At 37.4% G+C, this 16,165-nt stretch overlaps 1 protein-coding gene across 1 annotated transcript; it reads right to left on the bottom strand.

Moving 5' to 3' along the window:
- Positions 1 to 866: 866 nt before the first annotated feature.
- On the bottom strand, positions 867 to 7,635 carry dclk3 (doublecortin-like kinase 3). Its single transcript, XM_028035309.1, has 4 exons — positions 6,171 to 7,635; positions 5,270 to 5,402; positions 5,025 to 5,192; positions 867 to 4,016 (listed from the first exon to the last, which is right to left on the bottom strand). The coding sequence occupies exons 1-4, from the start codon at positions 7,140 to 7,142 to the stop codon at positions 3,457 to 3,459; spliced, it is 1,833 nt and encodes a 610-aa protein (XP_027891110.1). The 5' UTR covers positions 7,143 to 7,635; the 3' UTR covers positions 867 to 3,456.
- Between the last annotated feature and the right edge of the window lie 8,530 nt (positions 7,636 to 16,165).

Genomic DNA, 16,165 nt, shown 5'->3' with positions numbered 1-16,165 from the left:
GTGATTATGAAATATACTGCTCAAAAAAATAAAGGGAACACTTAAACAACACAATATAACTCCATGTACATCAAACTTCTGTGAAATCAAACTGTCCACTTAGGAAGCAACACTGATTGACAATCAATTTCACCTGCTGTTGTGCAAATGGAACTTTGTACAGAGCAAAGTATTCAATGAGAATATTTCTTTCATTCAGATCTAGGATGTGTTATTTGAGTGTTCCCTTTATTTTTTTGAGCAGTGTATTTCAATCATAAGCCCTAATCTCAACAAACTAAGTTTAAAATCTCTATGCTTGTACAAATACCTAGAGCTTAGGCTAAGATTTTGTGGGGAAATGTGTCAGAAGATGGGTTATTAATGAAAAGTAGCAGTCCTTTACAAATACAGCCTAAATCATGTCTTTAAGTAAAGCAAATAATAATATTCACATATTTTTGATAGACACGCGCTAATTTTGGGTGCTACTGCTGAAAGAGGAATATTTTTTTGTGGCAGATGACTTGGGTTATTAGGTCAGCAGTTAAAAGGTCACCAAAACCAGATAAGTAACACACATAGGTTTGTCCACCAGAGGATGAAGTATTTCACAGTAATCCAATTTTTCTGGTGAGTTTTACTCTTGTGCTGAAGCCCAGAACAAACTCCTACATTTTTTCATCTTTTGTTTTTAACGCCTCCTTTGCTTTGCTATATCTTATGAATTTTACAAGTGAAATTTTCCATTTAGTGGGAAATATTGTCAGCAAAAAGAATCTGATAATGTGCTTATTAATACAGCAAAAGGTTTTTCAATAAGTGCAAAATATGATAATGTAATATTTGCTAAGTCTAAAAGTTGACTACAGGGAAATACAGCTTTTACATTAAGCAAATAACTATATTGTTATACATTTAGCACAAAGGATATCTTGTTCTTATTTAATAACAACCTTAACAACAACAATGTAACTGCTGCTAACAGTAAAATGCTATTTACAAAAAAAAATATGCATGCAGAGCAAAAGCAATGATCATTTATTGCAGTTCTTGACTAGTCTGTAAGTTACAGTGAATTACTGCTTTCATGTCAAACAGACAAACAAAAAAGATTTGAATATATGTTTACTAGCGACTACAAGTCAAGCGCTGAAAGTTTCTGCAATTAGCAACAGTATTTTACAACAAAGGAGCTATTGATTGCTGGTAAAATACTGTTTTTATGTAAAATGAATAGCGATGTAATTATATTTCTATTAGTACAAATCAAGAGGTCAAACATACACATTCTGACATGACATTTTTAAAGCAGTTCTGTTAGTTTTTAAATTATTTTGGTGTTTAAAAGAAAAGGTATTTTACTTACAGCTGTGAATTGGCTGACAGAGTGCTATTTTGTTGTGCTAGATGACTTGGGGCATTGAGCATCGTCTGGTCCGCAGTCAAAAGGTGATCAAAACCTGATATGCTACAAACCTAGGCTTGTCCCCCAGAGGATAAAATGCCTCACAGTAATAGAATTTGACATTTCACTCTTGCTCTGAAGCTCTGGTCAAACTTTGATGTCATTGCTACTTTATTGTGTCATGTAGTGAAGTTTCTGTAATATGTAGTTTGCTTCAAACAAGTAAGGATTTTAATACAACATGTCTAGGTCTTATTTATGCTATTAAACATCTCATAAAAATACATAGCTTGCTAGATAATAAAACACACAACAGCCTTTCATTTTGACACATTTGATTTAAAATCTGTATTATTTTGCTTCAAAGTTAGTTATTGTTTATATGCATTCTAGGCTACATCTCACAGATATAAGTAAAACAATTCAATGCAACAATTTTCAGCAGACTAATTCCTAATATGCTCAATTATTTCAACGAAATACTGTTTTCAGAAAGCAAAAAAATGATCTTATATTTCTCATTAGATGGAAAAAACATTTTAGTCACAAGCAGAACCTTTTCTCCAACAAACACATTCATCACTTCCATTTGTCTTCCACCTTGTGAAAAAGTTGAAAGCATTTCTCCTAATTCTATTATACTGTTAATGTTAGTTAATGTTAACAAGGATTATTTCTTTAAACAATAAGCTACTAACATGTGACAATCAAATCACATCATTTGTGTTTTGGTGTCTGGACTGCACCATTAAAGGTGTTTTGCTGTAGTCTATAAAATTCAGCTAATTTGAATGAATTCTGTGAATGTGTGTTTTGGTAAGCATGAATAATTTAGCCAGAGCAGCAGGATCTTTGAGAGAGGCTTTAATTACCCATGGCCCACAGCACTGACACTTGACCATAGGCATTTATTAGCGCTATCCGTCCATCAGTGCCCCCAGATATACAGCTTAGAAGCCACAAAGGTTGCGGATGTGGACTGGCCTGGGTAAGGGGGTTGCGGGGTTGTGGACGTCCTTTGGGTTGGGTGGGGCAGGATGTCTGAGTGTCAGCTGTTTGCAATCGGGAGGGACAGGATTAACCAGCCCTCATTGGACAGAGAGATAGGCTTTATTTGGTGTGTGTGGAATGGCAAGGGACCAGTACCCCCCATAGGTATGCACAGAAAGTTTATCCAGTAGCTGAATGTGGTCACACACTGTCCTCAGTGTGTTCCAACCCTCCACATTGTTTACAACCCCTTACTACACATTCATTTAGACATTATCAATGTCATTACGGTAAAGTCATACCAGCAGTAGTTTACTATCAAAAAATATGCGATAAACCAACTGTAAAGGGTGATAAAGTGAAATTTGCTCATTTAAAATCGGGAATTCATATAATTGTAAACAGACAAATTATCCAACTATATGTGTACAGACTCATACTTTTATGTAATTAAAAATAGCTACCAGCCGTAGAGATCTCATTTACAAAAGATACAAATGATTTGCAGAGAAACATAAACAAAAATACATAAGAACTGTACTAATAACATAATCAAACAACTTATAAAACGCTTCCTGTTTACAAGCTTCATTCACAGGGTTTGGGCAGAGGCTTAGTCATAACACAAAATCCCATGATTAGTTCCAAAATGCAGGACAAATGGCGTATGCACGTATATCAGATGTATCAAATCTCATCAATCAGACTCTATTCATTCTACGAAAGTAAAAACCCATCATCTACCTGTCACCCAAAGCTTCAATTACTAAAAAAAAAAAAAAAAAAAAAAAAAAAAAAAAATCAGGGCTATTGTTTGCAACAAGAAAAATGATGACCCTGATCTAATTACACAATCAAACAGAGAAAAATCCCAGACACGTCGGGGCTTGAATGTGTTGTGACCATTTGCCTTGGTATGGTCTTCAGTCTATTTGTGGAGGGCGGCTGCAGGATAGAAGTGTGTGAGCTTTAGTGCCGAAGGACAGAGCTGAAGAATCAGCTGCTGGTCTGGGATGAATTATGCTGTTCTCAGCAATTTGCTATTGTTGGTGTTTGGTTAGAGCTGTCGGATCCACTGGTCACTGCTGTTCCCTGTTATGCTTGGACTGCAGTTTATTCTGGGATGAAGGCTCAGTTTGAGTTATGGAGGAGTCACTTTGATTAAAAAGGTCCACATTTGAGAGCTTTTGACCTGAACCCTGAATGTTTCCCCTGCTGTGCTGCTCTGCAGAGATAGTTTCTGGTTTTTCTTGACAAGCTGTTTCATATAGAGGTGTTTGCTTCTTCTTCTGGGAAGCCACAGTGTCGATGCTGCTCATGTCTTCTGATTGGACCAGTGGAGTTTTGTTCTGGTCTTGTCCTCTTGTTGCAAATTCATCATGTCTCCTGGGAGATATTTCCTTCTTGGTGCCAGAGTGTCCTGCTATTTGATTCGCCAATGATTCTGCTGCTTTTGTTGCAGCTGCTCTGTGCAGTTCTGTTTTACTATCTGCCGAGTCCCTCTTAGTTTTGTCAGAGAGCGCCCTCTGGCTGCAGACAGAAGCCATAGCCTTCACCCAATGGTGCTGGAGGATCTGCTCTGCTGTCAGCCTCACTGTGGGGTCTGGTTTAAGCAGAGATCTGACAAGACCTTTAGCTTCTGTTTGTCCACAAAGAAAATAAAGAATTAGAATCTGAAAACTGGAAAAGCTTTAAAGCTATTTTAAATTTGTTACACTTTACTTCCACTCATACTGTCTTGTGATCTCTTAAAGTGGTCTACATCAATAGTGTATCACTCTTTCTTATGGTCTCTCTGAGTTTGGACTTTTGCTGCTTTATACAAATTGCCTGCCCAAAGCAGCTTCATGCAATTTGCTTAAAGATGGAGGACAATGGTACCAGTTCAAAAAAATATGCACATAGCAATTGTAATTTACAATATTATTTTCAAATATTAGAAACAATAACAGCAAAGGGAATGAAAGAAGCAACGTTATTAGCAATGACCTTCTGAGAGAGAAACTTACAGAAACAAATTGTCAAAATCCTTACATATATTCGTCTAATGTAGTGAATTTAATATCTAATGTCAACACTAATACCAAACATTATATCCAAAATTTAGTTGCATATTCACTGATAAAGACCATAAACAGCTTCTATCACTCTAATGGAAAGTTAAAATCTAGGATAGTCTTGTTTGTGCTAAAATATGATCATCTCTCTCTCAAACAATTTTTGTGGTATATATTTTAAGTGGAAGAGAAACTGATGTAATAGGAAAAAGACTGAAGAAGTAGCTGAAGTCTAAAAACAAACTGTAAAATTTTCATAAAGCCAGAAGAAGTTGTCAGAAATACAGTTTCACACAAGTGTTTTCTATTAATAAGGAAAATATAATGAAATGAGGCATGACTAAATATTTTACTACAGCACTATTTATAATATTGCAACCTGTCTAGATAATAGTTATTGTAAACAGAAATACACCTTCCTTGTATTATATAAATGATATGCTCTACACTCAAAGGCAAAAAGCACACTCCAAAGCTTCCACCATGTCATTCGACAAAGATGAATCCAAAACAGAGAAAAAGTATGAAACTCTAAAATTTAATGGTAGATAACTTTATTTTTACCATGAAAATATTTGAGTGAGGTTTACCTTCTGAGATGGAGTCCCAGTAGGGCGAAGGGAAATGAAGTTCTGCGTGTTTTATTAGCTTGAAGAGCTCCTCCTGATCCCGATCCCGGCTGCGGAACGGGGCGAAGCCACACAGCAGGATATAAAGAATCACCCCCAGAGCCCAAACATCCACTGGTACACCGTACCCTGCAGATAACCAGACTAAGATTATTAAAATAATCTGACTCACATTCAATCACAAAAGTGTCTCCAAAGTACCTCACCTGTTTCGCGTAGGATCTCTGGGGCTACGTATGTTGGTGTGCCACATATGGTGAAAACCGGTTCTGTTACCACCATAGCCAGGCCGAAGTCCCCCAACTTCAGCCGACCGATGCCAGCGGATACTTTCTCTATCTGGGAGAGTACGAGAATGTGAAATAGACAGCATGACCAGACTGGGATTAATTACCAAAAATTAGGATTGCAATTTTTCTGTCTGAAGACAGAATAATCCAGCACCATACTTTTTCTTTAAGCTTAAAGCAGAGTCAAGCATATCTACATGTGATGCAAATCTACCAAGACAGGAAGTCTTTTACTCTCCTGTGGCAACCATTCAGCTTTTTACTGAATGGTTACAGTAAACAGCAGCTGCAGTTTCTTTCCTAGCTTCCTACTCAGAGCAGCCCTGCTCCCTCACTCAGCTCCTTCAGACTAGCCAGCAGCAATTAGCAAACACCTGCTGGAGTTGCACATCTGCTGAGCTAGTTATGAGCTACTTCTCAATGAAATGCTGGTAGAAAAAAAAAACATTAGAGGATTAACAGGGGAGCGATGTTGTGATGACTTCCTGTAGGCAAAGATTCAGAAATAGCAGAAGTTTTTAAAGAGACCGAGGTCCAATTTCAAAGTGTTTTATATTGAAGTCAAATTTCTTTTGAGTCATATTTGATATATACATCATTTTCATAATAATTGAAGATAACATATGATTGTGCTATAAAATGGCACTATGTGACTGGAAAACACAGAAAACTGCCCCTTTAAGATTTTTATTTGTAAAAAAAAAAAATCAAAAACTATATTTTTCTTAGACTTTAAAAGTATGGACTTCATTGGGTTTGTTATGAGACAAACAATCCCATTGAAATCTCAAACACTTCAATCTGCCCTGATACTAACCAGTAAATTCTCAGGTTTTAGGTCTCTGTGGACGATGCTCCTGCAGTGGATGTAGTTCAGCGCTTCGCTCACATCCGAAACCATCCGTCCAGCCTCAGGCTCTAGAAACCTTCCCTTGTCATTGATGGCCTCGAACAGATCCCCTCCGCTCACCAGCTCCATCACCAGGTAGGACTGGGTATGGGTGTGGTGGTGGGCCAGCAGCCGCACGATACGGGGGTGACTCAGACTACCGAGGAGGCTCAGCTCATTCTGCATCATGTGTTCTCGACCAACCAGCTTGGAGCGCTCCACGATCTTCAAAGCGACGGGTTGGCCGTTGTCACGCCGACGGCACTCCCGCACCACAGCAAAGTTCCCATCTCCGATCAAACGGCCGATTTCATAGCAGCGCTCGATGTCAGCCAGCGTGAGGTCTGTGCCCTCGCAGGGGAGGACGCAGCTCTCTGTGAGTTGTGTTTCTGTGTGAGCTGAGGCCACATGTGGAGCTGGACGTAGAAGCTGTGATGGTGCAGAGCTCTTCTCCTTGTCTCTGCTGACTTGAGGAGACGAGGGGCTGATAGAAACATCTGACTGTTTCACCTCTTGGCCTGTGTGATGGCTTCCTTTCTGCTTCTTTGACACGGGAGGGAGTGGGACCCTTCCTGATAGAGTACTGACCAGTCCTGAAGCCAGAGGTCTTGACCTTGTTGCCAAGCAGTTTTCACACAGAATAGGAGAGGGGATATCTGTTTCTCTGAGAACCTCATTATGCTTGAATGGACCAATAGGAGATGGATGTCTCTCTTTGACTTCTCCCCTAACATGCAACTTCTGGAGGTTGTTTGGAAGGTGAGCGGGTTTTTTGCAAGAATTCTTTTTATTTGACTTATGGGAGTCAGGAATATACTGTCCTTCCTGGTTTTTGCCTACATGTTGAGACGTGTGAGCATTGGTGTGATTCTTGATATGCGTACGTGCGTCTCGTTGCATTTCTTGTATTTTCCCAGTGTTTTCCGTCTCCTCGCTGTAGCCACTGTCAGCTTTAGCAGCTTTATCTGGCGCTGGCCGGAGTTTCTTCTCCCAGACCTGCAGGGCATCGGCGCGGTAATGGGAATGTTCTGGAAAAAGTTCCTCCAGAGCATCCTGCACACTGTTCAGCACGGGGCGGGCCTTTCCGAGAGCCAAGAAGGCCACTTCACCACAGAAGAAATCACACACACCCTTTACCTAGAATAAAAAGCAAAAAACAAGTTACCTAGAAATAACGAGTTGGGAGACAAATCTGAAACCGAACATCTGCTGAAAGGTTTCCTTTTCAGTAAATTTGGAAAAGCTAGATTTCATTGAAAACGTTTTTTGACAGATGAAGCATTTAAAAACTTCCTATTTCAAAAAAGGTGATCTGAATCACAAAAAAGGATATATAAAGATAAATAAGACTGGTTTGAAACACTAAAATTTAACTCCAGTGCTCATGAGAAGAATAGGGAGTATGAAGAGGCCTATTTGCATTTTTTCCCTAGATCCTCCCACTTTATGTTAAATCAGTTAAAGTTTGCCTCACCTCTCGAGCATGTGTCGTGTACAGACGAGTGACTCTTCCTCTGTGCCAGCGAGGAAATCCCAACGCTTCTGAGAGATCCAGGAGCAGCTGCTCAAACGACACCACAGCCCTGCGGTTCAGCAGCACCGTCACCTTACAAACAGCAAGAAAAAAAACAAAATCTTATTGTTTTCTCTGGAAACTAAAAACACTTGTCCATGAACTGAAAAATACAAGGACAATAAATACTTAGCCATTTGGTGTTAAATATTTGTCATTTAAATAATGAATATAATTATTAGGTCATCATAAACAGTACAGTAACAATTTTGTTTGAAGACTTCTGGTCTACAGGAATCAAGCTCAAATTTTTGATCAAAGTTTTAAAATGTTTTACTAAAATGGCACCATAGACACAGTGAAACTTGGTGGTGTCAGCATAATGCTTTGCAGTTATTTCACGTGGTAATTTTGAAATTATGAGCTATTATGAGCTATTCCAAAAACCCAGTCAGTTTCGAACCAAGATCTTGTAGGTGTTTATTTTAAAAACACTGGATTAAAGGGGATTAAATTTTTCCCCATCGTGTAGATTTGAGGTAATTAAAAAATGGTTTAGTGGATAAAAAAAATGTTTTTAGAGACCTGACAATGTCCTTGCATTCTTATAGATATTTAAAACATTTACAAAATGATTTAGCAAAGATGACCAAGTCATGAAGAGTAACATTGACAAAATCCCACCAGAGAAGACTGAATGCGTAAATGAAATCAAATGACGTTTTTTGACCATTAGTAAAGTGTGGGATTACTTATGCGGCTAAGATTATTGCCCCTTTTTTATTTTTTATGTTTCCCCAAGGATTATTTCTTTGTATTTCAGTTCAGTTAAAGAAGATATATATCATATTAGAAATGTAAAAAGTTTGGAAATGATTTATTATGATGTCAGTGTCAAAAATCTGAAATTTTAACAGGCGAGTGTACACTTTTGAGAGCCATTGTAGAAGAAGAAGTTTTATTTATATAGCACTTTTTCAGCAAGAAGGTAGCTCAAAGTGTTTAGTGCTTATTTTAGATGACTGGTCCAAATTAAGACGGATGCTTAGGAGCAAACAGCCTAAACCATGCCTGTACTCACAAGTATGTGACTATTCTACATAAAGAACCAATATTAGCCTTAAAACTTCAAGAGTTTATGTTTGTCATGTAAAAAACATAATTGTTGAGTTTATAATTCTCCAGAAATATTTATGAACAAGCTTATTTGAATATCTTAATGCTCAACACCAAGTACAATCTTAGGTCTTCTGCCGTATGCATTAGTCACGGACTTTATTTAATATTTATTTTTGTTGTCATCTTCTGTAATACACATGCTTTATTTGTTTGACTTTTGAGTTAATCATTAAAACTTCTAGTGAACTCTTTGAAATGTGCTGAGAAGAGAATATGCTTATTAATTTACCGAATTTATTATATGAACTAAGTACTTTGTGGACACAAAATAACCTCTATAATCAATTGAAATATTAGTAAAAGTCACAGATTAAAATCTTCTGAGCCCTTCAGGAGAGATGCCTCCTATAAAAATATTAAATATAGTTTTTACCTTCCGTAGTCCATTTTGACTACATGGGCGGACAATAGTGACCAGATGAGGCCGCTCAGCACTTTCCTCCGCATGCCTTGTGTGGAAGAGCGGTGGGTGAGGAGGAGGGATGTGGGGCCTGTATACCCGCTCCAGTTGGTGTGGGCGTAGGGGCCAAGGCTGAGGTGCCCAACCAGCACGCTTCAATAAGGGGACCGGGGGCCCTGAAACAAAAAATAAGAAGGAAACTCATTTTAGACTAGTGAAAGTTTGTTGAGCGACAGTGTTGTGGTTTTTTTCCCCCGAGACTTGTAAACATAGAAAAACTCATAAGTAACACAACACCGGCTCCTTATCCTGTGCGACTCTGTGTGAAAGCAAATCCGACTGATCAGATTTGAGCCTTTTCCATCACATGGAGTGCAGGGGCCATTTGAGATTCTTCAATCAGCATGCTGCACTGGTTGAATTATTCAGGCTTCCTTAAGTCAATAAAACCCTACACACACACACACACTCAGTACATACACACACACCTACAAACAAAAGCTTGCTTGACCTGGTTAGGGCTCAGCTACATCTGCATGATTAGTAGAACATTATAGACTCCCATCATCTTTGATATTTTATCTTCTGGCATTGATGGATAGATATTATCTGTCCGGTCTAAGGGGTTTTTGTTGTCTCCAGACAGACAGAAACTCAAGAGTAATATGAAACAATACAGTTTATTTGCTAGCTGAGCATCAATTTTATAATAGTTTTATACACATTTACAAAATAAAGGTTTCTCAGTACATACGGAAAAGCAAGTAGCCCTTCTGGTGAAATGAAATCTTTCTTCCAGCTGATAAAGTGTACAAGTTCCCCGAAGTCAGCGTATTGTTTACTTTGAAGCCCCTACTTTTTAAGCAGCTGAATTAAGTGTCTCTTACTAAAAATTACTCCATACTTAACAGCAAGCCTCAGAAGATAGATATAATTAATTTCCAGATTTAAATAAAACGAAAAGAGGTCGAATTAGTCCATTGTTATCATAATAAATGATAATAATTAATGTTGCTATTATTAAGTTGTGCCCACGAATTAAACAAGATGTGGCCACGGCGTGTTATTATTATTATTATTATTATTATTATTATTATTATTATTATTATTATTATTATTATTATTATTATTACCTCATGTCACCAGACGGGCTCCGTAAAGACACAAAGACACAAAATAATTTGAGAAAAAAACAAAAAAACTTTCTGCAACAAATTTCAAGAATCAATTTAGCCAGTTGATATTATAATATTCCAAAGTTTTATGTATTTCTATTTTGAGCAAAAATCGTTATATCCTTTAAAAAACTCACCTGCCACTCCCCATTTAGTGTTTCGTACCACTTCGCCTCCATTCCTGGCCTTCATACCGACGTCATTTATTTAAAGTAATAGAGGAAAAAAAAAAGTAGTTAATTTTACTTTATCCCAGTATAATCATGAGTTGTTGCTGGGTTTCTCTCCCCTGCTAGCTTTCAGGGAAAGTAACAGGATGTGAGAGGACCATGTAGCTACAGTGGTTGCCATGGAAATACGTCCACTGATACAGCTAAGTGCAGAGAAGACCGGAAGTTTAGTAGTTGACTGTCAACATAAAAGAGCTGAATCATTCGACGCTCTCCAGAGAATATTTCTTTACTAATATTAAAGAAATATCAGACTCTTGTCACTCAAATGTACTATTTTATACGTCTGAATTGTTTCAAAAAGAGATATTGTGGATTATATTATCTGCAGGTTCAAATATCAAAACTATTTTGGTATCAAAATCGGAAGTTTTTCTCTGTATTTCCTCAACTTGACACTAACAAGAAGAAAAGCGCTCATACGTTTACCCTGTATAATTTGCCTTTACTTTCGCATAGTCTCAACTTGGATACAAGTCAAAAATTGCACCGTGTTTGATTTATTTAGACGGACATATAATAGAGAATGCAACTTTGCGGTTTAGTATTTAAATGGGGAGGAGGGAAAACAAAGATGTCGATGATATTTAGGAATTATGAGAAATTTCAATGAATTTAAGATTCTGAAAAATATTTCAAACATTTTTTCTCCTTTCTTATTTCCGGAATGATAACAGTAAAAAAGAAATAAAATAAAACATGTTTTATACTTAGATTATACTTTTTAACTTTCATTTTTTTTCTCTTTTTTCTGTTAGAATAATGGTTTACTTAGTGAATAGAGACTATCCTAATTATTGTAACGCCATTGTCCTTATTTGAATTTAAGTTCAGAACTCTTATAACACATTAGACATGGCACTTATTTAAATTAAGATTACATCAGAGTTTTAAAACTTTGGCTGCAAGATTTCTGACACCATTGTTTTGCCTATAAGAAAGTTAAATATTTGGAAATATTTTTAGATGCAAGAATGAATTTACAATTTAATACACTGAAACAGTGTTGTTGTTTTTTTTGTTTTTGTTTGTTTTTTGCTGTTAAATCCCACACTGGCCAATGCATATTCAAGCTTTTTTATTTATTTAATTCTTTTTTAAGTCACAACAAAATTAATGAAAAATCTGAGTGAAGTCAGTGATGTTTTAGAACTATGAACGTTTATTCTTTTTTTTTTTTTGGTTTAAACCCACACAGCATACTGTGTTGCATGTTTTGTTCTTTTTACCTCCGTGAATTTCAGTAAATCACTGAAACACTACATTGCTGCTGTCTCAGTAACACCTGTTGCAAGATCTGTGCTGGGAAAAAAAACTCTGGGTCTTAGAAAGAATGAAAAATCACACTGACAGTGGGCAAAAAGGGCTGGAGGCAGCTTCAGGGTGAGTTACCATGGTTTCACTGATGGAATCTAATAGTCTGGCACGCACACACACGCGCGCGCGCACACACACACACACACACACGCACACCGAAACACAAGCTTTGCTGGGTGTGAGTCCAGTTGATCTTTCAGAACCCTTCCCCCCTGAGGCCTTCGTCTCTACTGCTGGATGATGCTGGATCAGGAAGCTTTAACTCCGGTTTCTGCTTCACATATTCATACTACTGAAATGTAACGTTCAAAACTGTTATTTTGAACATTTTTAAAGAGTTTAACATTTTATTGCAAATAAGGAAGAACCTTTCTTTTAACTAAACATGCATTTTTATGTGTTTTGTTCTGTTAGGTGATTCTCGTTTTGCAGCAGCTGATGTTGATGAAGTTTAAAGGATCGGTCAAACACCAACTGTACTACCAGCTAACCACCAGCAGAGGGGGTAAGTGGGCCTGGTGTATCTGGGAGTTTGAGTTTGACTCGCTGTCAATAAAAATGAATGCCAGGAAGCACTAAAGGTTTTTGTATGCAGACGTATTATGTAGGTTCGAGTCTAAAAATGGTGTGTGTAATAAAGATAAATTTAAAAAAAAAAAACAAGTCGAAGGAAAACCTTGAGTGACTATCCTCTTTCTTTGTTTCCCCATCTCAGATTCTTTGCAGGTTCCCTGGAGGATTTGCAAAGCAAATCAAGGAATGCAATCTTAAACCTCTCTGAGGTGACACAAAGCACAGATACACAAACAGTGAGCTAAGCCTAACAGAGCCAACATGGGCTACCATGAAGAGATAGCATATTCCATCAACCCACACTGCCAAACTGAAGATTTGAATACTGTTAGAACACGCTGGTAGTAGGGCTTTTTAGATTTAACTTTTGACATTTACTAAAATGCCCAAAGCAGCAGTTTATGCATTTACTCTTTCACAAGGGTACACAAAGTAGTGTGAACAAAACCGATGTTCAGTGAATACATACACTCACTTCTCTTTGTAGTCAACATCACCTCTATTTAAATGGTTTTTAAGTGGTTTGTAAGAGAATATTAGATAAGAAACAGTGTCACAAGAAGCATTGGGAAGTTGGATGAAGATAAAAGCAAGGGAAATCCTGCAAGAAAATCTGATTGAGGGTGTAAAATACCAATGATTGGGGTATAAGTCAATTTTCCAGCAGGAGAACAATCCTAAAAAAACAGCCAGCGAAAATAGAAAATAGTTTAGATCAGTGCATCGTTTCCCTGAATGGCCCGGTCCAGGCCAAAACCTAATTCCAAGAGTAGTAGGAACTTAATCATGAAGCCAGAGTTACAGTGGAATATTTCACATACAAAAATCTAAAAATATAAATACATCCTACAGTGTTCAAATTTGTATTTGTAAACAGTTTTGAAATCCTCGTCCTACCACTTCACAGCAATCAGCTACAGGCCTCTAAAGAATAATCTGTAGCTTCAAGAATGTGCTTGCAGCATGAAAAACATATTTAAAAAAACGAATACGTTTGCAAGGCACTGTAATAAGACAAACTTTTAAGCAATTGAGTGGCTTTACAGTAAGCCTTGTACTGCCCAACTATTAGCTTGTTTTTGTTCTGAGGAAGCAGTTCACATGAGAAATGAAACTTCTCAATAAATGAAAGATTACGTCAGGGTGCGGTCTACTGAGTCACTTTGGATAAACATGTGTTTAAAACTTTCATTATGCAATCCAATCCATGTAGAAACATGACGATGTTCATCTCTTTGAACCTCACTGATGTAATTAACTTTCTTTATTGCTTTACCTCCAGATGGACACATGGAGGAAGAGTGATGACAGATGTTTGGTTAAAAAACAAAAAGAGCATGAAAATAAATTAGTTTGTGTTAGAAAAGGGAGGATCGGAGTTAACTTGCTCATATGTTACACAGTCCTACAAAGATGCGCAGGAAAATTGTAAGATGTCTGGAAGAAATATTAACATTCCTGGTGTTATGACCTCCATGCTCTTCCTTTGGCTCTTGAGGGATTCAGCAACCTTCTGCAACAAAGGCCTTCCTGGGTTTATGCCTGTGTCTGCTGAAAGGCTACTTTGATAAAGTCCTACTGTGCTCAAGGCAAAACATGCTATGTGAGTTTCTGCAGGATTATATTTGCTACAGTGCTGTACTCCGTTGACTTCTTCACATTACAACAACAAACTTAATTGTATTTTGTTTAGGGTTTTTCTCTGATAGAGTAATTCCAAGTACTGCATAAAAGCAAAATGAGAGATGAGTAAATTTTCTTTACGAATAAAAATCCGAGAGGTGTGACACTGATTTGCATTAAGCCTTTCTGGGTAAATATTTTTGCACAAACTCCTTTTGCTGCCATTGCAGATGCAGGTCTCTAGGAGTTTGTCTCTTTCAGTTCTGTACATAAAGGCACTAACATGTTGCCCACTCTTCTTTGCAAAATAGCTCAAGCTCAGAGACATTGCTGGAGGTTCATCTTTCAGCAGGGGAACGTCCTGAAACATACAGTCAAGCCTGTCCGTATTTTAGAAGGCCCAGTCAAAGTCCAACTGTAAAATTGCTGCTTTTCACAGATCTCTTCATTCAGTCTTTTACAGACTTTTATTAGGCTTTTTTTCCAGCATTGCCCTGTATGTAGCTGTCTTTAAACAATGGATTTATTCCTGATCCTTAACATGAAGGCCAAATTTAAGAGATCCTCCCACCGAACTGTGGTTCTCATTGGAAAAGTCAGTTTTTTTGGACTGCCACTGTCAGACTTGAGATTGAACTTCAGAATGGTTAAAGAGAAAAAAAAATAGCAACTGCACTGTATTTTTATTTTATTTTATTACATTTCATTGAGTATCATATTAAAATAATTTAAATACATATGCATAGAACACATTTTAGATGTATCTCTGCAAAAGATTTTGACAACGTTTTCCTCCCCCTTCACAATTCAGCCGTACATTATGATGGGCTAATTCATAAAATCTCAGTGATACAATTAAGGTTATGTTTATATCTTCATTTATTGCAAGATTACTGCATACACGGCGGCTACAATCACATCAACAACCAACAGTTTCACCAGGAATCTGCAGAGGAAAGCATATCTTATCATGTACTCTCAGCTCAAGTACATCCATATTCAATACAAACTGATATGCTGGGGTTGCAGTGGTCACAAATAGCTTGGCACGTTACATTAGCTAATGTAAAATCTTAGCCCGTTATCTGTGTTTTTCCGCGTACTGGATAGCGCTCATATAGCAATAAAGTTCCATGTTTTATGTGAGATTGCCCAAGTTCACAGAATGCACATGAGTAACCTTTCACAAAGAGGATATGCAAAGGCATCAGGAGAAAATCCATTTCAGTTTGAGTTAAGGCCAACCTGTAACCTCAAAGGACTTCGTCATGCGATTGAAAAAAGATCAAACACACACCCACACACATGTTGAAACACATCTGTGAAGCTACTGACAGCCTGAGAACGTGCTCCCTTTAACTAGGACAGCGTGGATATTTATTCCATCCACTTTTTTCGAATTTAAAGTCAAATGAAAGGAGAAAATGTATTTATATTCACCAGTAACACACACTTAGAGAGAAAACACATATTTACATACACTGCATAAATGAACGCCTTCAGTTTTTTTTCACTGTCCGAATTGAAATTAAACTAAATTTCTTCCTCTTTTTGGTCAATTCAGAGAGCAAATTGATCTCTATCTGCTAAATAAAAGAACAATGAATAACGTAATGTTCAAAACAAATGTTTGAATACATTTCCTTAGTATTTGATAGAATTAACCTTTAGGCTCTGGGACTTGGGTCAAACTCCTGGCAGAGTTGGTGTAACTGGGTTAGATTTGAAGGCTCTATTGCTCCCACAAACCTTTTTAGGTCGAATTTTCAGTGGGATGAACATCAGGCCTTTTTGGTTGACCACTCCATGACATTGACTTTGTAATTAATTTGGCTGTCATCGGTGGTCATTATCCACCATTTGTGTTTAACTTCTGCTGTTTCCACATAATCTTCATCCCTTACTATGTCATC

The sequence above is a fragment of the Xiphophorus couchianus genome, chromosome 13 (genome assembly GCF_001444195.1).
Source record: "Xiphophorus couchianus chromosome 13, X_couchianus-1.0, whole genome shotgun sequence".
Taxonomy (NCBI): domain Eukaryota; kingdom Metazoa; phylum Chordata; class Actinopteri; order Cyprinodontiformes; family Poeciliidae; genus Xiphophorus; species Xiphophorus couchianus.
Note: the sequence above shows the minus strand (reverse complement) of the source record. Positions and strands in the feature narration are given on the sequence as shown.

What these genes read in the sequence shown, in the direction of transcription:
- dclk3 (XM_028035309.1), bottom strand. Translation starts at nt 7,142, where the DNA reads ATGCAACGAGACGCACGTACGCATATCAAGAATCACACCAATGCTCAC. An exon ending in AGAGATCCTACGCGAAACAG is followed by an intron (nt 5,193 to 5,269) that starts GTGAGGTACTTT and finishes GGTTATCTGCAG; the next exon opens with GGTACGGTGTACCAGTGGAT. An exon ending in CTGGGACTCCATCTCAGAAG is followed by an intron (nt 4,017 to 5,024) that starts GTAAACCTCACT and finishes GTGGACAAACAG; the next exon opens with AAGCTAAAGGTCTTGTCAGA.